This window comes from Saccopteryx bilineata, chromosome 4 (genome assembly GCF_036850765.1).
Source record: "Saccopteryx bilineata isolate mSacBil1 chromosome 4, mSacBil1_pri_phased_curated, whole genome shotgun sequence".
Taxonomy (NCBI): domain Eukaryota; kingdom Metazoa; phylum Chordata; class Mammalia; order Chiroptera; family Emballonuridae; genus Saccopteryx; species Saccopteryx bilineata.
Window position 1 is genome coordinate 182,531,186 of NC_089493.1, and position 19,207 is coordinate 182,550,392.

Consider the following 19,207-nt stretch of genomic DNA (forward strand, 5'->3'; position numbering starts at 1 on the left):
CTAGTTGCAGGACACAGATGCCCATTCGCTCCAGGATGAGCTATAGTATCGGTCTCGGGCTCGCACAAGGATCTTGGCATCCTTGTGACATGTGACTTCATCTGAGGTCTTGTCTACTTTCTGCAAAGTAGAGAGAAATCGGTAACACAGTCACGAGGTGGGCTGGGCATATTTCTGCAAAGCCCAGTCTCCCAAAAGAAGCACACCTTGGTTGTAGGGCACTTCACAGGGGAATATGTAGTACTTGCGCCACCTACTGACAGAAGCTGTAAGCACAGTTGCAGCTTTGCTACTTTGCAAAACCTTTGCAAATTGAGGGGGCAATTGGTCCAGTTTTCATCCTTCTGGCACAGCTGCCTTGACTGAAGACCCATCTGCTCTCACTCCAGCACAAGGCTGATGGTAGGACTGGGATATATTTATTCTAATTGTCCCGTGGTTATTTAGAAATACCACAGTCTGATCCTTTCATCAGACAAACTTATGTTCAAATCCAGGCATTGCTACTTATTAGCTGTGTGACCAGAGAAAAATGTCTTAGGCTCTCTGTGTCTCAGTTTCCTCACTTATAAAACAGGGATAGAAATCATGCCTCCATAATAGAGTTGTAAAAGTTAAAGGTAAAAAGCATGTAAAACTCTTAGCAAAATCTCTAACAAAATAGCTCTTAATAAATATCACCTATGAATGATACAGATCTTAAGTAGGGTAGATGCATATCAAGATTTTAAAAAATATTTAGGTGAAATTGAGTCCAGAAGAGCCCTTGCCCCTCTGCAAAACAAATTCTCAGGGAGTGATTGAATCACCGAGTTTCTACCAGATGCTGTTATGCTGAATAAGGCCTCTGTCCAGTGATTTTAAAACAGGGGTCCAAGGAGGCTAAAGCTCAATAGAATGCCTCTGGGACCTTGGGATTATTGATGCCAAGAAATAAAATTCAGAAGTCGTCATCTTAACCTATGCGAATACCAACATTGTTATTTAATAAAATAATTTCACTAAGAGTGTAGAACAGCCAAGAGTTACACATTTTGAGTGAGACATACATGCATGTTTTATCATTCATTATATTGACTCAGTCGAAATAATGGTTTTGGTTCCTGGAGTCCAGCTCTTCTCCCTCAGGACCAATTCTGAGTGCAAGAATTGATGACCAGCCTTACAGGCAGTGTATAGCCTTTGTATCTAGCAGTCTGAGTCTGTGTCCTGGTTCTGTCACTTCCTAGCTAGGTCATCTTGGGCAAGTCACTTAAACTCTGAGCTTTAGTGTTGTCACTAGTGAAGTGGTGACAGCCATACTGCCTTTGTAGAGTTACCGTGAGGATTGGGTGAGATACACATGTAAAACGTTGAGCATGGTTTCAGGCACAGAGAAAGTGTGAAATACACGTTAGCTGTTATCCTCGTTCCTTTCCTCCCTGATGTGGGCCTGCTTTAACCTGCCGCAGAATATACGGCACCCGAATCACATCTTACCCTTTCTCTCTTATTCTTGCCCTGGACCTGGAGAGAAAACGTCAGGGAGAAGTAGGAATGTGGGGTGCTCCAGGTGTCTGGGTACTCCCAGCTGACCTCCACACGCCGGGAATTCTGTAAGGGCTTCAGCTGCAGGTTCTTGGGCGGGTCCGGTTTGACTGTGGAAGAAGGTAAACACCCTTTATTTTCCTAGTGGGGCTTTGGAGCAAGGTGGTTCTGGTTTCTGATTCCACTGTCACCTTTGACCATCTGCGAGTCCGGAAGATAGTTATGTGACTTCTCTGAGCACCTGGTTGGGCCTTCACTCGGGTGCCTGGGGAAGGCAGCCCCGCCTTGCGGGCTGAACCTGAGGGAGGCCCGGATTCCCTCTCACTGCACGGTCAGGTGGGCCCTGGCTGTGGAACCACTTCTGCATAGTGCTCAGAAGAAAGTTCTTGGAGACAGTGAGACTCTCACATCTGGGCTGTTGTGAAGGACCACCCTCTGTGTGGTGAGTCCCCCTCTTTGCACCAAACTTGGAACCGGGCTGAGCCTCTTGCTGGAGAGGAGGTGAGAGATTTTCACTAAGTGCTCTTTTATCTTTTCATGGCGTCGGACACTGATCTGTCTTGTAGCAGTTATAGTCAAATCGTCTCAATGCTCAGTCATTCGTTCAATGAATAATCACTGAGCAACTATTATGTGCCGGCTGCTGGACTGCATGTGGAAGGTACAGCAGTGAGTGTGCCTTCTCCTCAGGAGGTGAGGAAGACAGTCTAAATGCTTGGGCTCCCGGGCCCAGCACCGCTCCTGAGTCCCCGGTTTCTACCAGATGCTTCATAAATAGTCTTCGCTCTGTTCTTAACACAACTGACACCTTCTGTCCTTTAGAACTCCACTGGATGTCACCTCCTCAGTGAGAACCTCAGTGGCCACCCTCTGTGAAGTAGACCCCACCTTCCCCCAGCCCTCCACGCACCATCTCTCCCCAGATGCTAGAGCACGTGCTGTGGCTTTCTCACACTTTATCTCAGTGGGTACATAGTAAAGGAAATGAAAATCTCCATCTACAAGTTAAAAAACAACAACTGATGTCCACTTTGGAGGGGTTTTTATTCTAATAAAGAGGTCTTTTCAAATGCTAGAGAAAGAGGGTTGGGAAGAATTGTGATTGGTGGGCAAATGCTGATTCTGAATAGAAACGGGCTGAAGGGGCTGCTCTTGGAGTCATTCATCACAGAAGCCGCCTGGGAGCAGAGCGGAAGTTTAGCCAATAGTCTGCTTTTTCTAGTGGGGCTGATATGGGTCTGAATTGCCAGCTGTAAGATCTAGGACCAGTTGTTTTACTTTTTTTTTTCAAGACTCAATTTCCTCTCCTTAAAATGCAGGTCACAGTATCTGCATTGTACTTTTTTGAGGGATGCTGAATAAAAGAGGTAATGCATGTAAGCCCCCTCCGCCAGTGGCTGGGGTGTTGTTAACATGTGACGAACGGCATCTGTCTTTATTAAGCCCAGGTAATCAAGCAAACTCACTGATGTCCCTGATGAAGAAGCTGCTGGTGTAGTTCTCATACTTGAGCCTGTGAACAGCGCTCAGCACGAGCTCAATGGGCAGGCTCTCCTCGGCAGCTGGGCAGGCACTGCCCTCCGCGCAGTCCACGGTGTACTTCTTATACTCCCTGTTGTCCATTCTGACCCTGTCGGCCGAGAGCGTGGCTTCTCCACACGTCACTCCTTGGGGGTTGGAGGAGCTGAAGCCAAAGACAGACATTTCCTGTGTCACACGTTTGCGGGCAAGTTCCTAGTGCTCGTAACTGTCTGAGATGACAGTTTCTCTCTCTGGTTTGACTTCTCCCCAGGCAGCAAGAGACTGCCCTCCCCACGAGAACACAGGTTTCAGAGGTAGTACACGTGTTTTAGAAACAACTCTGAACTTATGTGCTTCTGGCCAAAATGAATTTGGCAAATTTTAGATCCACAGCCCCTGGTGACATCTCCGTCTTAAAATTTTTATTTCACTTTCCCATTTTAATTACAAAATCAATATATGCTAATTTAAAAAAATAAAAAAGATAAAGATGCATATAAAGGAAATGCGTCTGCCTCTTTTAACTCCAGCCCCTCTTCACCTTAATCTCACTGCCCAGGTACAGATATTATTTATATCTCGTATCCTACCATAAGTTTTTCTATGAATATTCAAAGCAATCACATATCTACATGTTTTTATGCGTGTACAGATATTTTGTCTATCTGAACACACATAGACTTTATTTTTATGAAATAAGGATCAAATTACATAGACGTGGTTTTGTTACCATCTTTCCCCTGTCTGAACATGGTATGGTAGTGCTCCATGCCCAACCAGACAGATTAGGTAGCATTTTGATAACTGCACATTACGCCAGAGAGTATATACTGTACCACACTTTCTTTGACCTCTCCCCTGCTGATGACCAAACACATCACGATGGCTATTGGTGTCTATGTCTTTGTGTGCTTCTACAAGCATTTCTTTAGTGAGCAGTTTGATTCTAAAGATGGAAAAGGGGGACCCCAAAGGTTATGCCGGTAAATAGTGGCAGGGCCAGGATGATCACCAAGGGCTGGCTTCATTCTCTTAGCCTTGATTGGGAACCTCGGTGATGAGTGAAGTCACGTGGTAGAGGAGCTAACAGAGGTTCCGTGGATCCATGGGAACTGGTTTCTTAGGAAAAGTCCAAGTGTACTGGACAGACAGTGAACTTTGGACAAGTGCTGTTGGCAGAAGAAAAATTGAAGTGGTCCTGGAACATATCTGGAGGCCTCAGTTTTGGAGGCGACTTCAGGGCTTTCAAGGTCCATGCCCTGGAGCTCTTGTTTCTATTTTTGATTTCAGGTACAATTTTGGCAAGTCATTTGTAGCTTTGATTTCTCCTAGTATCCCTCCCCACGGTGCTATGAGCCCTAACGATGCTTGGCCAGGCAGTTTGGATGAGTGGGTTCAAACTCAGTAGAGGCTGTGCCCAGGCCCAGATAAGATCCTGTTCTAACGCATACATTTGTTCAGGCAATTAGCTTAAATCTCCATGTTCTTTCCTCAATTTAGATGGGGGAGGGGAAGACATTGAAAAAATATGGGTTTGACTTTGTTTTTCTCCCTTATCATTAACTGAAAGGCCGCTGCTAGGTCATCCTTATTTTCTTTCTTTTTTTTTAAAAAATAAATTGGTTCTTATTTTATTTTTATTTTATTTATTTATTTTTTTAGAAAGGAGAGAGAGAGATGGGGAGAGAGAAAGAGAGGGGAGAGAGACAGAGAGAGAAGGGGTGAGGAGCAGGAAGCATCAACTCCCATATGTGCCTTGACCAGGTAAGCCCAGGGTTTCGAACCGGCGACCTCAGCATCCTTATTTTCTTAATGAAATAGTAGTTCTAGAAAAACACTGAGAAAGCAGAGTGGTTTCACTTACCCTCTGTTGCTTTTCACACTGAACTTCAAATCAGTACTGATTGCCGTCAGCCACCAGCAGGTGAAATGTCCTGAATAATTCTTTGCTTCACATTTTAGAAAGGTCTTATTTTTGGGTTCTGGATTTGAAAAGAACAAAAAATCAATATTTAGGTTTTTTTCCCTCCAGAAAGACTTTGATTGTGATTAATCACAGGTCCCTGAATGGTACAAGAGGGAAGATCTTCCATTTCATTCCTTGGAAAATGTTGCTGCTCCCTCCCCCTGGCAGGCAGTTCAGTGAGGACTGGGAGTGTCCCAGTAGGCAGCTGACTCCGCAGAGCATGCTGCACATCTACTCCCCTACCATCCTGAAAGGGTACTATTAATTTTTTCCAAGGCTATCACCACAGTGCAGAGTTATGCACTGTACACGTTGGTGAACATTTGTTACTCTGAGTAATATCATCGTTATTTAAAGGTGACCTCGGATAAAGCATCCAGGCTCACCACAAACTCTCTCAACATGAGGTTTTGATGGTTGATAAAGTGTCTAGCAAAGGAAAAGCAAAGCAAAGCAAAGGAAACCAGGTTCCAGGCAGTGTCAGTAAGAGACTTGATTACTTCATTAACTGCACTGGTCATGCCTTGCCTTTTATGTTTTTCTTTTTTGTATTTCTTGTGGAGAAAAAGAGAAAACTGGCTGACATTGTCCAAAGGAATGGCATTACCTTTCTGGTCCTTTAGAATATCAGTGGACCAAATTCCGTCTTCATTTTTGTGAAGCAGAAGGAGAAAATGGCTGAGAAGCTCGCCTCCCTTGTGACAGGTGTACTGGCCAGCATCTCCAAACTCTTTGACTTGGATGGTCAGGTTTTTGCCAGATCCTAAGGCCTCAGCACTCTGTTCTGAGGTCCAGGTGATGCCGTCTTCTTCAGGGGTATCGCAGGAGAGGACCACTGTTTCTCCAGGGGCGTCAGGATACCAGTCCAACTCTACAACATAAACTGAGAGCACAGAGCGTGGAGAACTGTGATGTAAGCTCCATAAACTCTGGGGCTGTGCTTTTTTTAACTACTGGGCAACTGCACTACTGAAACACAGCTTGTTCATAGCAGCAATTGCTTGCTGAGATGATCTCAGAGTACTGGGTCCCACGTGGGCTCAAGGTCGTGCAAGAGAGAAGCAAAGAGTTTTATAGACGCCATCGACTCATTAATTGGCAGGCTGCCATTATTAATTAACCTCTGATTAGCTGGCAGATGAGGAAGGCCTTGATACGCTGAAAACGGCAAACAGCACAAGACTCTTTGCTGAAGGCCTGGTGGAGATAAGAAACTTCCAGCACAGTTTCAGTCTTGTATGGAATAAGGCAGGGCATGGAATGTCCAGAAAGACTGACCAAGACTGAGATCTTATCACCACTAGCTGCCTGGAGGATTTGGAGGAAGGTACTTACTCACCATGAGACTCAGTTTTTCATCTGTACAATGACAATAATAATAGTATAGAGTCGGCTGGGGGCTCAGTGGATATAGCGTTATCTCTGTTCAGTGCTGTTACAGTTTTGATCCCGGTCAGGGCACATATGAGAAGCAACCAATGAATGTACAACCAAGTGGAACAATAAGTTGATGCTTCTCTCTCTCTCTCTCTCTCTCTCTCTCTCACTCTCACTCCCACTCCCACTCCCACTCTCGCCCTCCCTCCACCTCTTTTTCTTTCTCTCTCCCCCCTCCTCTCCCTCAAATCAATGGAAAAAAAAAATAGTATAGCCATAGGTTTGGCTCTGAAGATTAAATGAAAGAAAGCACATAAAGACTAGCACAGTCTGCCTCAGTAGACTCAGTGTTAGTTGTTATTGTTAGTCACAGAGCAAAGGGCCAGGTGATTGCACAGAGAAATTATCTGACAATTTTCTGTGCTGATTTTAGGATTTAGTTTCTACTGCATGAGACTCACCATGGACATTTTTATTCTCTCTGTATTTTTAAAGCTATTTTACACTCTTACAAGGCAGTTAAGTAGGTCTTAGTCTTCCCGTTTTTATAGAGGAGGGTACTGAGACCAAGAGGCTAAGCACCTTAGAAACGGAAGAGCTGTATCTATCACAGGCTGTTTGCTGTCCCGGCTTTGCATAGGGTCTCTAAGACCAGCATCTACATTTGCACTTCAATAATGGCTTAGTACATAATATTTCAAAGAGGGTGTCACATCAGAACTTGATTCATGCATCAATTATCAATTAGACTGAATTACTTAATGCAGTGGTTCTCAAACCATGATTTTCAAACCACCATCAGCAGCATCTACTGGAAATCTGTTAGAAATGCAAAACTCAGTTTCTGAGCCAGGAACTGTGGGATGGGCCCTGCAACCTGTTTTTTATTGCTCTCCAGATGATTTTGATGCCTGCTGTGGGCATCACAGGGGTTTAGGAGTCTGCCTTTTGGAGTCACATCCGTCTGGGTTTACAGTCAGCTGCGTTTCTTAAGCTAGCCTGTGGCCTTGGGCAGGACAATTCAATTACTTTAAGCTTTGGCATCATTGTCTTTAATATTAGTACTTGCTTCAGAAGGTTAAGATGTGGATTACACAAGCTTATTCCTGTGAGAGCTTAACACAGTGCCCATACATGCTGTGTAACCAGTAGCTCTGGTTATTAGTGTCCAAATATCAATACAAAGGATGGTGGAATGTCAAGTTCTTACAACTCCTGAAGGGGTAACAAAGGCAAGAGGTAAAAAGCATTTGGGGCCCAATGCTTTGGACAAGATCAGCTGTGCTTCTCTAGTTTTTCTTTGTCTCCCTGGTGCCTGACCAGCATGGCTATTTTGTTTTGTTTTTAATCCTAACTATGACTCAGAAGCCCTCAAGCACCCTTGCTCATGGGCAGGTGAAAACAGCTTGAAGAGAGAGCATGTAGAACCTAGAGCTTGGCTTCATCTCATCTTGTCTCAATCACAAGCCCTCTCTGGGTTTCTTACATTGACTTTCTGGAATTTCTGTGGTTTACCACATCAGAAGTAACGAAAAGTTAATTATGCAAGGGCCAAGGGTCCCGAGTTCACTGAAAATCCCAGGGTTGGAAGGATGTGGCTCAGGCCTTTGCCTATACTCAAGGGAAGTCTAAAACTCTCCAGCCCTCCTAGGGCAGAAGGGGGAAGGCTGGATTATTGTCTTCCTGGAATTACTAAGAATGGAGGAACAGTTCAGAATTTCTGTGTTCTCCTGACTGTACAGAAATTATTTATGATCATCAGCTGAAAACTCTTCGTTTTTAATTCATGCCTGTTTTTCTTCCTCAGTTCTCTGGACAATAGGAAACAACTGGTTCATGTCTGTCTTGTAACATCTTCTTCAAATACTTAAGTGCTCACACTTTGAAGAGACACAGAATTAGGATCAAGTCCCTGTTTCATGCTTATCAGGTATGTGAAATTGGGTAAATCACCTAATCTCTGTGGCCTCTGTTTTCAACATCTGTAATATGGGGTACAAACAGTTCCTATTTCATATGGTGGTTGTGAGCATTAAATGAGATACAGTGTACGATAAATATTAACTATTATTATTATACAATTAAAGACAATATTGTCAACATTAGTATGTTGGCTTCAATGAGAAATATCTGAGGGTCTTTCAGGCACAATTAACAATCAGTTAATATATTAATAATCCATAAAGAATGTATCACTTTGTAATCCCTGGTCTACACTTGAGGAAACTCAGGCTCAGTGATGACCCTGCTCAAGATCACATAATAAACAGCAGAATCAGCCTTTGAACTTAAGTCAGTGTGAATCTAAATGCTATACTTTCCCCAAAGTGTGTGGTCAGAGATACGTCATCCAAGTGCCAACCAAGAAGGTGATATCATGTGGTAGAGTGGGAAATGGTAGAACATAGTTCTTATACTTTTCAAACCTTCCCCTTTGGAATTTTAATTGTATGATACAGTTGGTTTTTATTAATACTGGCAAAGTTCATATCTCTTTTCCCACCACAGTCCACAGAAATTTCCTTCTCTGTCATCTAGTGTGAAAGTCAAATAACAAATATCCTCACCAGTGACAGAAGGATATTTGAGCCATGTTTTTCCAGAGTGGTGACTCTGGACAGGAAGCCCCAATGCATGGTTGTCCGTTTCAGTCTGATTTCCTGCCCCCGATCTAGTGGGACTGCCTGAGAGTCCTGGCCTCGATCTGGCCTCCATAGAGAGTAAGGAGAGTCTAGTTACCATCTTTCTCCAGTTCCCATATGGCCACAAGGGGAGATGCCAACAAAACCAGGGAAAAACAGGAGAGGACCATCTGCTGCCGATGCATCTGTAGGAGGGAGAGAAGGAGAGGAGGAGAAAGAGGGAAAGAAAAAAGAAGAGAGAAAAGAGAAGAGAGAATGTCACTCATTATTCAGTCACCTTTGGAAACCATATTCACATTCTGTGCATGTTACCCTTAATCTTTATTTTCTTCTTCTCTACACTGTCAGGTTAACGCTAAGTGAATTACAGGAATCTTTATCCCAATCTTTGGGTGAGCACATCTCCCAGTAGAGAACTATAGACTATCTGAGGCTGACAGAGACGTCAGGCCAGCCTGCTGATATAGTCGTCCTACTTTTAAGATGAGAAACCTAAGGCTCAGAGAAAGAACATGACTGTCCGGATCAACATCCGGCAGCTGTTTATTTGGTACATGTTATGTAGAGGGCACTGAGCTGCGGAGGTTGGGAGTGCAAAAAAAGTTTTTACCTGGATCCTGCCTTTTGGGAGCAAATGCTTGCGCTCAACAGATATTTATTAAGTCAGCATGTTAAATGCCTCCCCTCCAGTTGGAGAGATGAGCTACACATGTGTATCATGGTAGCACCAGGCGGTTTGTGTGGTGACAGCTAGGGATAAAGAACTCGAGGTGAGGAGAAAAAGGTAATCTAGAGGCGATCTTTCAAATTCTGGCAGTGGCCTGGTTACAAGGATTTATTTCTTTTCTTGTTTAAACTGTAAGTGCTCCAACCTCAAAGATTACTTCCTTCTGCATAATGTAACCCAGTGCTTCTCAAACTTGAGCGTTTGTCAGAATAACCTGGATGCCTTGCTAAAACATTGATTGCTGAGTCCCACCCTGGAGTGTCTGATTCAGCGGCTCGGGGTGGGGCCTGAGAATCTGCATTTCTTAAAATGGCTCCAGGAGAAGTTGATGTTGCTGGTCTAGGGACCACACTTTGAGAACCACTCATTTAACCCGTGTTTAGGTTCCATAGCCCTGGAGAAATCAATACATCTCTTGAGAGGAGACTCACATAGGGACATATCCACCATGAAATAACAAAGTGCATAATTTTATGCTAAATCAGGCACCATCTTATACTGAAACTCAGTCTAGAGAGGTATCCAGAATTCCTGAAAATCTTTCAGACTGTAAAAATTAACCCTCCTGCCCCCTGTGAATTAGGTAGAGATGATAATTTAATTTCAGTCTGAAACATCTCTCTGCATTTTGGAGAGCACCCATGTTCTGCAGCAACATAGTTTCAGAAACCACTGTCTAAATTAGAGGTCCCCAAACTTTTTACACAGGGGGCCAGTTCACTGTCTCTCAGACCGTTGGAGGGTCGGACTATAAAAAAAACTATGAACAAATTCCTATGCACACTGCACATATCTTACTTTAAAGTAAAAAAACAAAACGGGAACAAATACAATATTTAAAATAAAGAACAAGTAAATTTAAATCAACAAACTGACCAGTATTTCAATGGGAACTATGCTCCTCTCACTGACCACCAATGAAAGAGGTGCCCCTTCCAGAAGTGCGGCGGGGGCCGGATAAATGGCCTCAGGGGGCCGCATGTGGCCCGCGGGCTGTAGTTTGGGAACCCCTGGTCTAAATCATGTGAAGAACAAGATGCCATATTTTCAGCCAAATACCTTAAAAATGAGCATCCCTTGATTGGTGTGACTGAATGCTGACAAATCACAGCTGTGTCACAGCTGCTGCTGATCCTTCCCTTTGATTAGAGAGGTTTTGATGGCAGCGACAGGACTGGAAGGCAGACCTTCCTGTACATTGTCAGTGCCATTGTCCCTGCAGCATGGAGCTTTCTGGGGCTCGTCTTTCAGTTTAATCTGAGCCATGACTGTAGCAAAGTGCCAGTTGGCACAGAGCATCAGCTATTGCATTTATAGGCCTGGAGTCAAGCAGCCATGGCCTTCAATTCTGGTTCCACCACTCACTAGTTATGTGATGCCAGCCAAATTACTCTCTGCACCTCAGTCTCCTCATCCATAAAATGGACACAATACTCACCTCAAAGGGTTGTTGGGAACATGCAATGAGATGATATATTGTAGTATAGAAGGCAACCAATAAGAGGTGAGGGGAAGGAAGAGGTAAAGGAAAAAGTTGGTATCTCTCTGTTCCATATGCAATATATAAAGAAAAAGTATGGCCTGACCTGTGGTGGCGCAGTGGATAAAGCATCAACCTGGAAATGCTGAGGTTGCCCGTTCAAAATCCTGGGCTTGCCTGGTCAAGGCACATATGGGAGTTGATGCTTCCTGCTCCTCTCCCCTTCTATCTCTCTCTCTCTCCTCCCTCTCTATAATGAATAAATAAAATCTTTAAAATAAAAAAAAAATAAAAAGAAAATAAAAAGTGTGCCTTGCCCTGACTGGATAGCTCGGTTGGTTAGAGCATCATCCTGAAGTGCAGAGATTGCTGGTTTGATCCCTGGTCAGGGCACATACAGGACAGATGGATGTTCCTGCGTCTCTCTGTCTTCCCCTTCCTCTCGTGCTAAAATCAATCAATAAAAATTTTTAAAAAATGAATAAAAAGAAAAAGAAATGTTGACCTTGGCCAGTGGCTTAGTGGATAGAGTGTTAGCCTGGCATATGGATGTCCTGGGTTTAATTCCTGGCCAGGGCACACAGAGAAGTGACTATCTGTTTCTTCCTCCCTCCTTCACCCCCTTCTCTCCCTCTTCCCCTCCCACAGCCAGCTCAGTTGGTTCAAGCATGGCCCTGGGCACTGAGGATAGCTTGGTTGGAGCGCATCAGACTCAGGTGCTAAAAATAGCTTGCTACTTGAGCATTGGCCCTAGATGGGTTTGCTGGGTGGATTCCAGTAGGGGCACATGTGGGAGTCTGCCTCACTATCTCTCCTCTCACCTAAAATAAATAAATAAATAAATAAATAAATAAATAAATAAATAAATAAGTAAATAAAATAATAAAATATCAAAAAGAAAAGAAAAAGTCATACCTGGCTATAGGGAAATGCCATAGAGGTATTGCAATTACACAGGCCTGTAAAACTCAACTGTCAGCACTCTGGAAACAACAGAGATTCCTGGCATCTCCTGGAATAATTTCTTGCAGCTGGGGTTTTCCTTTCTGCTCTGTGCCCAGCACTTCCTCCCTGGATCTCAGATGCATTTGAGAATTTTGGGTAAATTGTACTTTAGGATCAAAGGAGAGCCAGTGATGGTTCTAAGAAACAATGTTCATTTTAGTATCATCTACATTTTAAAACACAGAACACTGGCAGGGTGTGGGACCTAGAGAAAATCAAAAAGGGGCAACATGTAGTCACCCGTAGTTCTCTGGACCAGCTCAGAGCGGGGCTGCATGTCACAGCCCGCATTTCCTCAATGTGCTAAGTTTGAGAGTCTTGAGGGCTAAAAACATTTTTTTTCCATGTAATTTCATAGGTTTTCTAAACTCTTGAAACCCTATATGAAAGATGCAGGGAGTCCATGGTCTCTGGTATGTGAAGGCTCCCTAATGCCGGTGCCAACTTGGGCATGACCATGATACTTGGGTGGCCATCTTTTTTCGAGTTTTACTTTGTTACTTTTTAATTAGAGAAGAAAATTATTATCTAAAAATAAAAAGACATAGTCACACAAGGCACGGGTAGCGCCTGCAAAGGGCTCCAGTTCTAGAGCTGCCGCTCATTAGTTGTGTGACTCTGGGCAAGCCACTTGTTAAACCTCACCCTCTTAATCTGTAAAATGGGCACCCTGCCATGGTGAGGCGTTAATGCAATATAATTCATGGAACGTGTCCAGCATGGTGCCCAGGTGAGGTTCTCCCAGAGCCCTGTTCCTCATTTTGTAACACTTCCTACAACAATATAGTTACTTGTTTAAGGTACAGTTACTTCCCTGCCCTCTGAGCTCTCTGATGGCAGGGATCATGTCTGTCTTACTCCACACTATATCCCAGACTTTAGCATATAGGGCTTTCATTAATTATTAGAAAGATAAGTGAATATGCAAAAATCATGTAATTTTAGACCCTAGTAAAATGAACTCTAAGAGGCTGCTTTCTAACATCCTGAAATTACTCAACTGAAAAACAGTGAGCAATCAGCTGAGTTCTGGTAATCTGTTAAAATGACACTTTTAATTTTATTATTTTTCAATATTTTATCATTTTTTATTTTTTATTTATTACTATCTGAATAAAAATATTTCAGATTTTTAATCTGAAAATTATAGCACACAATTTACCTGGGCAAGTGTAAGATACCAGTATAATTAAGATTATCTTTCTTCTCACATATTTTATAATTCTTTAGAAAGCAGTTTTAAACATAGCAGTTGCTTTTCATTTTTTTAATTGGGCTCCTGTTAGTTAGTCCAAAAGAGCTAATACCCCAGTTATCAATTGGATTGATTGTCACACTGACCAGAAAGCCCATCACAAATATGGGAGCAAGTATGCTCTGTGACATTCAATTCTGAGGTACTATTCAGTTCATTAAATTGAATTCATTACTATTTAATGAATGAAAGGCTTTTAAAAAGTTTATCATACTAAGGCAAGCAACACTTATAACTCCTCTATACAGTCTTTTAGCTAATGGGTATTAATACCAAGAAACACACTTTTATATCCATACCACTTTTAAACAAGATAAAACAAACCTTTCTATAAAATGTACCTTAGTTCACAGACCTTGGTAGACAATTATTATTAGTTGACTTTCTAAATTAATACTTTATACATGAGACCCCAAAGTGTCCCAGCAGTGAGTAACCAAGAATGCTTCCAAAAATCCACCTGCTGCATGATGCCAGGTGCAGGGGTAGCACACACATGATGTGGGCCTGTGGGAGGGGTGGCAGGGGCCATGGAAGTGCTTACCTTGCTTCTGGCTGAGCCCCGGAGTTCGCTGGGACTGAAACCGTTGTTTCTTCTTCTGCTGTTGCTACTACTACTGGAGCTTATATACCCTGGTCCCACCAAGCTTTCTGATGGAAACTTAAACTAGAAGCTGACTTGTTCCACGTTGCAACACTGAAAACAACTCTCAGAACCTTCTGGGGGAATTTCAAGAGTTCCTTTTTTTCCCCCCTGTGTATATTAATAATGCTGAGGGAACATAGCATCAAAATCCCAGGTAATGAACTAAGAGGAAATGACTTTGGGTGGGGAAAAAGGAAGGAAATAGGACTTTGTCTTCCCTGGGTTGACATCATAAGTAAGGTGCTCAGAGATAGCAATAGTCAGCTTTCTGGGCTCCACAGACTGGAGAAGAGGGAAGGCCAAGGATTGGACATGAAGGTTATGTATGAGGTTAAGTTCAGGTCAGGATGGGGCAATTGTATGCTAGAGCAATGGTCCCCAACCCCTGGGCTGCGGACCGGTACTGGGCCGTGGGCCATTTGGTACCGGTCCGCAGAGAAAGAATACGTAACTTACATTATTTCTGTTTTATTTATATTTAAGTCTGAATGATGTTTTATTTTTAAAAAATGACCAGATTCCCTTTGTTACATCTGTCTAAGACTCACTCTTGACGCTTGTCTCGGTCACGTGATACATTTATCTGTCCCACCCTAAAGGCCGGTCCGTGAAAATATTTTCTGACCTTAAACCGGTCCGTGACCCCAAAAAAAGTTGGGTCCCACTGTGCTAGAGAGACCCAAAGCAAAATCTTTGGTTTTCTTAAAGTCAGAGGATGAGATCAAGGGCAAAGGGTTTAGTATATCTGGGGCACCATCCCCCACATTATTCCTTTAACATCTGGATTTCAGGGATATACTGTTACACCCATTGTGGCTCCATGCACCTCTCTCTCTCACTCACCTTTGCCCCTGCACAGACACAGCCCTGGGGAGAGGATAAAAATATGTGTACTACTAAGGTGACTCAGATGTGTAAAGGGACATGGCCTCTGACCATAGGTACTCATAGAAGACAAGAGCAGAGAGGGAAATATCCACAGGCAGGCAGAAAGACAGACAACCCAGGCCTGGCACCTTCAAGACATACCCCCAGGCGCCCAGAGTATATACCCTCGCACTTGTTTGCATATAGATCTGTGGTCCTGGCAACTCTATGCATATGCACAAAATTAGCCGCATTAGCTAAAAATTCCTAGCAGAATTTAACATTACTAAGAGGGGCGCAAAGGGGTACACAAGTCTTAGATACCCTACCCTATCTTGACACCATCGCGACCACCACCAAATACAGGCTGACGGGCACAGGCCATACCCAGAGCCGTGGACAGAGGGCGCTGCTGCGAGGCAGTCCCTACGCAGCGAACCCAAATGGGCGACTTCTCTATCCCGGTGTCTGGACCCGTGTCCTCACTGTCACAGGGAAGTTCCTGGGACCAGGCCGGTTTCAGGTGGGCGCAGATTCCATACGAACTTTCCTTTCAGTCTCAGTGCGGGGAAGTGGGAAATCCGAACGAGAGTGGCGGAGCTTCCCAGTCGCACACTTCCTCCCTCCCCTTGTCCTGGCCGCTGCGGGAGGGCGGGGCCCCTTAACTGGCAGTCCCACTAGTGATCCGACCTAGTGCTCTGGCTTGGGCAGAGAGATTACCTCCAGCTCAGAGTGCCTTCTCCCATCTCTGTCCTTTAGGCCTCTCAACATTTTGCCTCCTAGGCTTCCAGTGAAAGGGAAGTTCTCACAAGACATGTTTCAAGTGAACAGAGGAGGTTGTATTGTTGGTTGGTTGTAGGATACCATTTATGTGTGTGTCTGTGTAAGTACGTGTGTGCTTTTTACAACGGGCATCACTGGGGAGAATAACTAGAGGTGACCAGGAGGGCACCTTTCTACTGTTTACTTTAAAATTTTTTTATTACAGTTGACCCTTGAGCAGCATGGGGGTTAGAAGTGTCCCTGTCTTCTCCTCCAGTCCTATAACTTTTGACTCCCCTAAACTTCACAGTTGGCTCTCTGTGTCTTCTGGGACTGATTCCAGAATCCCTATGAATACCAAAATCCATGGATGCTTAAGTCCCTTTTATATACAATGGTGTCGAACCTTGATAAGTTGGCTCTGCACATCCGAAGATTCCCAACCAGTGATGGGAAATATTGTTTTGGGTTGAAAAGGGCCGATTCCCAGGGTTGACTGTATTTACTGAAAAAAAAGTCTGTCTGTAAGTGGATTTGTACAGTTCAAACTTGAGTTGTTTAAGGGTCAACTCTATGTGATATACACACTTTTATTAAAATATGTATCAACTTGGGGAGGGGTTCTTTCTGTGAAAACGTCTTCACTTCCCCCAATAGATCACTTAATATGAATAGAAAATGTAATATGAAATAGTTTTATTAACTCATTTGCAGTGGCTGTGTCACTACAGATGAACCCTTCTGTAACCCCCCCATAAATACATACCTATACATAAAATAAGACAAGACAAAAACATTTTATGAATGTGTTCATAAAAGCATTTTCAAAACAAAAAAAAAAAAAACGGTTTGGAACACAAAAGCTAAGTAAAAATTGTATGCTAATTATGCAAAAGAAACTTTAAGGTCAGCTCCTGGCCCCCCTTTCACTCACATCGCAGCCCCAGGACCAGCCCTAAAGAAGTCTGGGGCTACCAATGTTTACCTGTGCCAGGGACAAGTAGGAGGTGTTTAAGAATGTGAGGTCAGGAGTTAGTCACCTGAATTCTAGTACCTGCTCTGTGAGATAACTTGGCTTCTCTAAACCTCAGTTCCCAAATCTGTAAAATGGGATTAATAGTAGTACCTGATCATAGGTTTGTTGTGAAGATTAAGTGAGATATGATGTAATGCACTTAGTTAAGTGCACTTGGCTAAGAGCTTAATAATGGCTGATTTTATTCATTTACTTTTTTTTTTTTTTTTTTTTTTTTTGTATTTTTCAGAAGCTGGAAACGGGGAGAGACAGTCAGACAGACTCCCGCATGCGCCCGACTGGGATCCACCCGGCACGCCCACCAGGGGGCAACGCTCTGCCCACCAGGGGGCGATGCTCTGCCCCTCTGGGGCATCGCTTTGTTGCAACCAGAGCCACTCTAGCGCCTGGGGCAGAGGCCAAGGAGCCATCCCCAGCGCCCGGGCCATCTTTGCTCCAATGGAGCCTTGGCTTCGGGAGGGGAAGAGAGAGACAGAGAGGAAGGAGAGGGGGAGGAGTGGAGAAGCAGATGGGCGCTTCTCCTGTGTGCCCTGGCCGGGAATCGAACCCGGGACCCCTTGCACACCAGGCCGACACTCTACCACTGAGCCAACCGGCCAGGGCCTCATTTAATTATTTACCCTGATTGTCTGGAGAGCTTTAGCTTACTAGGGGACATCAAAGATGACAAGAGGAGTGAAAGAAGACAGAATTAACGTGAGCAGCCGAGTAGGGCTCCTAATAGTCTTTTACCCTGAAGCCACATGGCTACAGCTGAAGCCACTGATTTGGCTCTGAGCCTACAAGTAGCCAAGATGAGAAAGAAGAAGCTGTACCTGTCCCATCACACTGACTGTTTTGATGAGTCCAGTTTACCCACTGGACTCACCAAGAGTAAGAGAAAGTAGTTCTCTTACTTTATGAGCAGATAGGAAAAAAAAATTCAGGTTCTTGGGATTGTGATTCAGACCTGGGGTGGGGCTCTGGAACTTGCATTTTAATAAGCTTTCAGGTGATTCTGATGGGACTCTAGCCTGAAATTTGAGACACCCTGCACAGCCTCTGAGCTCCATTGCCTGGAGATACATCCTATGCCATACTATCATTGGAACCCCACAAGGCTGGACAGTGCTCTGGCAATACCCACTGACTGCCCATTGTTGTGAGTTCACAGAAGGGCTTGATCACCTTGCCCCATTTCACAATCCAGGCCCTGACCCGAGACAGACTGCACCATGGCTCTTCCTGTGGGGAAGGAGGGTGTGCTGAGCTGTAAGATGGAGTGGACCCCCTAGAACTGAAAGTAACTTGAAGAGTTCTTTGACCACAGCATCTTTTTATTTTAAAGCATGCTCCAAGCTTCTAGTACACATTTCAAATAAAGGGGAAGCTGCTGTAGGCTTTAAAATTAAAATGTTTAAAAAAGTATAGAAACAATATATACTTGCACACTATTGCAGAAATGTTGAACAATACAAATATACATAGAATAAAAAGTTGAAGCCCTGATTCACATGGTTCCCATGTGAATCTCTATGATTCATGTGGTTCCCATGTGAATCTCTATGATTCACATGGTTCCCAGAGGTCACTATTGCCAACATTTCAGTCTGCTCTCAACCCTTTTCTATATATTTATATCTATATATTTATCTAGCTTGGTAACTGAATAATTGCTGTGTATGTTCTTCTGCAAATTGCTCTTTTCTCACAACGTCTGTTTTGTGTCCAGTGGCTTTTTGTATCTTACTAGAGGTCATCTGAAATATTCTATTTGATCATTCAGAGTGCTTTAGGCTTTGTTCTCCTGCTAGCTAGGTTCCCACAATGGCTGCACAGTCCCAGGCATCAATCCACACTGGATAATGAAAGACCATCTTTTCTTGTGTGTCTCTCTAAGGAGACAAGTATTTATCCCAAAGCTCCATAGTCTTCTCAAGTCTTCGTGGTCACCCATAAACCGATCACTGAGACAGAGATGGGCTTACAAAGTGTCAGATGACTCAGGTTTGCCCCTGAGTTGTGGAGAGGATTCAAATCCCAGAAGAATGGGTACCCCAATTAGGTGGAAATGGGTAGGCGCTTGTCTGCTCGGTAAGCCCAAGTAGTTACTGCTGCCAGTGAAGTGAAGAAATATGGCAAATGTGTGAATAGTGAGGACCCAGATGGTCAGTTGCTTTTGCAGGGACACTTCTAGTTTAGGGGCATGGGCAGTAACTCCCACCTGCCATCTCAGAGATGCTTATTTTTACAGGGAAAAACAACGAATGTTCTATAGACAAAAATTTAACAGTGTATATCTGAGTGGTATGATTGTGGATGATTTCTGTTTTCTTCTCTATGATTTCCTAAATTTTCCAAAATGTCAGCAGTAAGCTTGTATTGTTTTTCTAATTGGAAAAAAATGTTATTGAAAT

At 43.7% G+C, this 19,207-nt stretch overlaps 1 protein-coding gene across 1 annotated transcript; it reads right to left on the reverse strand.

The window, feature by feature from the left end:
- On the reverse strand, positions 1-9,218 carry IL12B (interleukin 12B). Its single transcript, XM_066277458.1, has 6 exons — positions 9,131-9,218; positions 5,622-5,897; positions 4,913-5,030; positions 2,994-3,211; positions 1,480-1,637; positions 1-120 (listed from the first exon to the last, which is right to left on the reverse strand). Exons 1-6 carry the CDS (start codon positions 9,216-9,218, stop codon positions 1-3), a joined length of 978 nt encoding a protein of 325 aa, XP_066133555.1.
- Positions 9,219-19,207: the final 9,989 nt, after the last annotated feature.

Excerpts from the sequence above, each read along its gene's own strand:
- IL12B (XM_066277458.1), bottom strand. The coding sequence starts at position 9,218 with ATGCATCGGCAGCAGATGGTCCTCTCCTGTTTTTCCCTGGTTTTGTTG. Across the intron at positions 5,898-9,130 it reads ATGGGAACTGGAGAAAGATG|TTTATGTTGTAGAGTTGGAC; the intron begins GTAACTAGACTC and ends CTGTGCTCTCAG. Across the intron at positions 5,031-5,621 it reads TATTCTAAAGGACCAGAAAG|AACCCAAAAATAAGACCTTT; the intron begins GTAATGCCATTC and ends TTTCAAATCCAG.